This window comes from Salvia splendens, chromosome 14 (assembly GCF_004379255.2).
Source record: "Salvia splendens isolate huo1 chromosome 14, SspV2, whole genome shotgun sequence".
NCBI classification, from domain to species: domain Eukaryota; kingdom Viridiplantae; phylum Streptophyta; class Magnoliopsida; order Lamiales; family Lamiaceae; genus Salvia; species Salvia splendens.
Genome location: NC_056045.1, coordinates 7,718,849 through 7,724,824, shown reverse-complemented (window position 1 = coordinate 7,724,824; position 5,976 = coordinate 7,718,849). Strand labels below are relative to the sequence as shown.

At 39.9% G+C, this 5,976-nt stretch overlaps 1 protein-coding gene across 2 annotated transcripts; it reads left to right on the top strand.

The window, feature by feature from the left end:
• The first annotated feature begins 1,811 nt into the window (after window positions 1–1,811).
• LOC121765991 (F-box/LRR-repeat protein 17-like) lies at window positions 1,812–5,505 on the top strand. 2 transcript variants are annotated; one of them, XM_042162310.1, is made up of 11 exons: window positions 1,812–2,590; window positions 2,913–3,014; window positions 3,516–3,660; window positions 3,734–3,918; window positions 3,997–4,101; window positions 4,220–4,317; window positions 4,413–4,633; window positions 4,720–4,786; window positions 4,886–4,971; window positions 5,082–5,180; window positions 5,252–5,505. In XM_042162310.1, the coding sequence occupies exons 1-11, from the start codon at window positions 1,992–1,994 to the stop codon at window positions 5,306–5,308; spliced, it is 1,764 nt and encodes a 587-aa protein (XP_042018244.1). In that variant the 5' UTR covers window positions 1,812–1,991; the 3' UTR covers window positions 5,309–5,505. The 2 variants fall into 2 exon arrangements, with proteins under 2 accessions (XP_042018244.1, XP_042018243.1); XM_042162309.1 differs by having other exon boundaries at window positions 1,814–2,590; window positions 5,257–5,505.
• The last annotated feature ends 471 nt before the right edge of the window (window positions 5,506–5,976 follow it).

Below are 5,976 nucleotides of genomic sequence, written 5' to 3'. Positions count from 1 at the left end.
TATATTCTACAATCAATATGATCTCTACATCATCCTAAACTCGATCTTTCATTTGAAGTATCCTTCATCTTTATCTCATGAAATCTCCGACAAACACCAAGGAATAATTAGGAAAAGAATGAAAAATAGATTAAACATTAAAACTCTTTCGATTCGGTTACGAACCACCATCAAAGCTGAAAGATCACCATGTTTTATGTGTTTCTAGTTTCGTTTGGTGTATTAACTTATCGTTTCTTGATTTGTTAATAAATCTTTAACTTAGAAGATGCATGAATAATAGACAATGAATTCATGATCCTAACTTGTTTTGAGTATGTATTTTTGATTGGGATTATCCATTATTATTCAATCGGAGTAATCGATGTGAATGTGAACTAATTAATTGAGAAATGGCAGCGAGTAAACTCAATAATGTTTTTGTTCGTTTTTATTTATTTCCGTACATAATTTTTACACTAAACAATTTTCCTATTTACTCTCAAACTGTAAGAAACCGTAAAAATAAATTGCACTACTTTCCATTAGTATAAAAAAAAGAGAAATTTCTGAATATGGGTTCAAATTCGCTGACCTTTCGAGATAAGGGATTCAATTCGCTTATCTTTCGAAATATGGGTCCGAGACATGCGAATTTTTCGGAATAAGGGTTTTACACCTTTTTATATTTATTCTCTTCATTTTTCTTATTATTTTCCTGAAAATAATTATAGATTTACTAAATTATCCTTTAACCAATCTCTAAAAAATTTCATTTTACCCTCTCTGAACGATCCGCCTCCGCCTCCACCCTCCACTTTATGAAGCACAGAGTCGGTGAATTTCCTCTTGATTTTTCCAGCAATTTTCTTGGTGTTTTTAAGCAAGCCCACTTGTTCTTCTTCTTCAAAAGTGAGCTTTCTTGAAACGCCGGCGCCGCAGTGTGGGGGCAGCAGAGGGGACCAGATGGAGCTCTGGGCGTAGTTGAAAATTTCCAAGGCGGAGTTGTCGGAGAACTTGCGGAGGAGGTCGTTCGACTTGGAAGGGCCGAGATACTCCACAACCGTAAAGAGTGGTAGCGGAGCGCCGCCGCAGGTGATCACAGGCATCGGAAGTGGCGGAGATAAAAATTTGTGATTAGGCGGTTTTTACTTGTCGAGAAAGAGCAGAGCAATTGAATTTGGAAGAGACACTAGCCCTTGTTTATAGGGTTTAGCCATTGGTGGATTGAAGTGTAGAAGATGAGTTAGGGTTTTAATTTAAGGAGGAAGAGAGAGACGACGCATTTGAGATGCAGAGCAGAAGCTGCTGTTGGGAATTATGAAGTGGAGGGTGGAGGCGGAGGCGGATCGTTTGGAGGGGGTAAAATGAAATTTTTGAGGGATGTGTTAAAGGATAATTTAGTAATCTATAATTATTGGAAGGAAAATAATAAGAAAAATGAAGAGAAGAAATATAAAAAGGTGTAAAACCCTTATTCCGAAAAATTCGCATGTGTCGGACCCATATTTCGAAAGGTAAGCGAATTGAATCCCTTATCTCGAAAGGTCAGCGAATTTAAACCCATATTCCGAAATTTCTCTAAAAAAAATACGTTAAATTGTTTTTTCATTAATTCTTGAAGAATGATGCAATCAACATCCCCAGTCATGAAATCAGACACAAATGGAAAATATTTAATTCCAGCAAAATCAGATAATTAAAGAAAATCCATTAAAATTTACTATCCAAATCTCACAAATACAACCTGCCGTTTAAAATTCCGAATTCCCACAACACATACCAAATTCGCGTAAATCCCATTTCTTAATAAATTTGGAATTTAAGCATCATTTCTAATGGAATAAAAAACAAGAAATTGGAACCAAACGCGGCGCTATTAGGTCAAGAAATTGGCACCAAATCCAATTTTTCGAACAGAGGCGCCAAATTCACCATTTCTCGCGCTCAATTTTGGCCCCCATTTATGCCTCTCCCTTTTCGCCCATAGCTTTCCTCTCCTCACCGCGCAAATGCAGAGCCATCAACCCCACCCCGCTACCCCCATCTCCGACGCCGCCTTCCTCATCAAGCGCGGCAAAAAGCGCGGCAGCTACAACTGCGGCCGCTGCGGTCTTCCGAAGAAGGGCCACATCTGCCCCTTCGCCGCCGAAGGCGACGAACTCTCCACTCCAGTCTCCAAACTCGCCGCCGAGTCCTCCGCCGTCGCCTCAATCGGATCCGCCTCCGTCGGGGTGGTGACGCCGGCGTCGGTTTCCCGGCCGGCGCCGCCTCCGAGGCGGAGGAGAGCTCTCTCGTTCGACGATGTTACCGTGGCGGAGTCGGTGGATGAGCTGGCGGAGGAGGAGGAGGAGGTGGATGATGATCTGGATCTGGACGGCGCGGGTGGACTTCCGGCGAGCTGTTTGTGGGAGGTTTTGAGGAGATTGCCTCCTGTGGGGATGCTGTCGGCGGCGAGGGTGTGTAGGGGGTGGAGGGAGACTACGAGGAGGGTTTGGCGGGCGGCGGAGGAGCTCCGGCTTAGGGTTCCGGCGAAGGCGCAGATTGGATTTGTTGGATCCGTATTGCAGAAATGCCCTGGACTTTTAAAACTCTCTCTTAAAATCGAAAGGTTAGGGTTTCGGGAACTGATGATAGATCTAAACATTTATGTAGGGGATCGGGTCAATCTTCAAGCACACTGGATAAATTTAACTGTTCCATCCAAAATTATTACTCAGAGATCACTAATAAGAAAACCTGATGAATCGTAATAAGGGATTAATTGGACATTTAAATTTTCATCTCAGTTAAAAAGGTAAATTAAATGACTATTAGATCCTAAGGCTTGGGGTTAGCAGGTGCAATTTGTTAAATAAAATTAAGGACAAGGCTTAATGTCATTGGTTATTTTGCTTTGATCTGATTGTGTGTTTGTGCTTGTGGTTTTGCAGTGATATTGATGCAACAATGCTGGCCTGCATTGCATTTTCGTGCCCTAATTTGCTGTCTTTGGAGATCTTGACATCCGATTCCTGCATCAACCGGATCTCAGGGTATTGATTCTAAGCCTTTGATGCTGGTCTACATTCTATTTTGTTTCTGGTATAGAATGAGTGATTTTGTGTGTATAGTTGCTGTAGTCATGAAATTAAGGGATCTGCCATTGTTTCAGTCTTTGTAAAGGCTTACCAAATCTTGAACGTTAATTGACCGATCTATTCCCTACCTACATGAGCTAGACTTGAAGATAGCTGGCTTGTTCATTTCTCAATAATTTGCTCTGCTTTGAAAGTAAGAAACATATGTTTGTAGCTGCCCGTATACCCTAAATTGTAAATCATCACGAAACAATTCTAAAGATAAGAACATAATTTATAGATTGTCATTATTTTTATCATTTGGTAGTGAATAACTGGATATGATCCATCCTCTGCACCTCTTCAAGAATGAGTTGAGTTTTTTAATGTCCATAATTGTGAATCTGTTGAGCTGAGAACTCTTGAGTTTCATCCAGGGACTAATTACAATTTATTCTATTATATGTCCTCATCCAGGGATGATTTGAGTCGTTTTATATCAGACAAGAAGTGTCTAACCAGTCTCAAGATGGAAGGTTGCTCCAACCTGGGAGGCTTTGTTTTGTCTTCAACCAGTCTGTCTAGTCTTTGGCTCTCCGATCTTCATTCACTCTCAAAGATGGTAATATGCTCGTCTAAGACCAGTTCTCTTACCACATTATCTAGTAGTCTTATATGTACTTTGTCTTGAACAGGTTTTTAACTGCCCCAGTTTGAAAGAGATTTCTTTGGACTTCTCTCGCCTAGAGACTGACACCACTGATCTTACTGCTGTTATGGACGGTCTTGGAAGAAGCTGCCCGAAGCTTCAGAACATCCACATTGCTTCTGCTTTGCTTTCACATGATGCCATTCTGGCTTTATCAGCTGCTAATTTGAGGTTTGTGGTGAAATATTGTTTCCTTTCATCAATCCTTTATATTTGAGCCTTCCTATAATTTATCTGCTTCCATTTCAGGGGACTGCGGATGCTTTCTCTTGTTCTTGGATCAGGAATAACGGATGCCTCAGTGGCAGCTATTGCTTTGAGTTTCACAAAGTTGGAACTGCTTGATCTAAGTGGGTATGTTTCAGTCCGTGGCACTAACAATTCAATAGCGGCAATTATATGATTAAGCTGATTTCTTAAAGGGGGAAAATGTTTATAGTTTTATTTCTAAAATTTGCATAATTTATCACAGGTCTAGCATCAGTGACGGTGGTCTTGGGATGATCTGCAATGTCTTCCCTGAAACATTATCAAAACTTCTACTTGCTCTTTGCCCCAACATCACCTCGAGTAATGATTTATGCTGCATCCATGTGACTTCTTTTTCTGATAAAATGTTACTCAAATCATTTTTGTTGGAACTCATTTTTATGCCTTGTCTGTAGGTGGCATTCAATTTGCTGCTGCTCAGCTGCCTCGCCTGGAACTTTTGGACTGTGGGATGACTATATGTGATCCGAATTGTGAAAAGTCCGCTGACGAGGAGGATGTTGACTCTGAGCTACAGAAAACTCCCAATAGCAAGATGCACCTAATATACCAAAAGTTGATAATCAAGCATAACCGTTTGAAGAAACTTAGCTTATGGGGCTGTTCTGGTTTGGATGTAAGATGAACATGATTGTCATATTGGTTTCTTGTTGGCTTATATGTTCCTGTATCATGACCTAATCATGAGAAATCTCAACGCAGGCCTTATATCTAAATTGCCCTAACCTCTATGAATTGAACCTCAACTCATGCAGAAACTTGCATCCAGGTATTTTCTTTGATTTATTGGACGATGCCATATCTCTGTAAACTACACCAATTGTTTCCTTTGAACTAGACACTGATACTGCTACTGCATTTGACACAGAGAGGCTGCTCCTTCAATGCACCAATTTAAAAAGTGTGTATGCATCTGATTGTGAAAACATGCTGATCAAAAAGATTGAGACACAGGTAATCATGGCTTTTGCTTCTTCCCAATTTCAAATGATGTTTCTTGTAACTTTGTCTAGATGTTGAAAGCAATGCAGAAACCTCACCCATTCTTGTTCAATGCTGTGCAGGTGGGCAGTGATTATTCAGCAGTAGAAAATAACTATCCCTTGAAACGGCTACCCGATGGCTCAAAGAGAGTCCGAGTTCCATATTTCTGCAGCCCTCAGGTGAAAGCTTAGCTTTATTGACTGAAATATTTTATGGGAATTGCTTTTGTAACAGAAGTGAGCTGTGTTAGTGTAGCCATGCGATGATGATGAGAAGGGACGGCCTGCGAAACGCCATTGTGCTGTGATTGCTTCTGGAGAGTTTGTATGATTAATGTTTATTAGTATCTGTTTGTCGAATGTTATGGGATATGTATGTTTAGTGTGTAAACTCAGTAAGAGGCATTAGGGCCTCTAAAACATGTAGTATAATTTAGCTCATTCATGAAGGAGGAGTTAAGTGCTAATTTGTCAATAAATTTCTCCTATATTTCTGTTATTATCATTGTCCAGTGTTAATTTTATGTCTGAAGATAATTTTATTAATTAAACATGTGAAAATTTCAGTAGGTAAGAGGGAATTTGGAAAGTAGAATAAAGTCTTTGCTTCATATACAATCGATTTGCAAGTGACTTTGTTATGCAGCAGCAGAGCGATTCCATCTTTAGCCCAAACACCTGATGCGGTCTCACGTAAAACTTTGTCGTCAAGATTTAGACTTGTCATTGTGATTTGTTGGCTCATCTTTCCGCTTTTGATCGGTTTTCAAGGCATCAATCCCTGTTGAACTAGTATCGCTATGATCTTCAACCTCCACATCTGGCATCATTTTTCCAGAAAATTTCTTTGCCTAATATCACAATATTGCCATTGCATCCAGTACTTCACATCAATAATTCAAATACTAACAATCCAAATAAGAAATGAAATAATAAAAATGGTGGAAAAGATGAAGAAGATGGAAGTGGTATAATT

Excerpts from the sequence above, each read along its gene's own strand:
- LOC121765991 (XM_042162309.1), top strand. The coding sequence starts at position 1,992 with ATGCAGAGCCATCAACCCCACCCCGCTACCCCCATCTCCGACGCCGCC. Across the intron at positions 3,015-3,515 it reads TGCATCAACCGGATCTCAGG|GGATGATTTGAGTCGTTTTA; the intron begins GTATTGATTCTA and ends GTCCTCATCCAG. Across the intron at positions 5,181-5,256 it reads CATATTTCTGCAGCCCTCAG|CCATGCGATGATGATGAGAA; the intron begins GTGAAAGCTTAG and ends GTGTTAGTGTAG.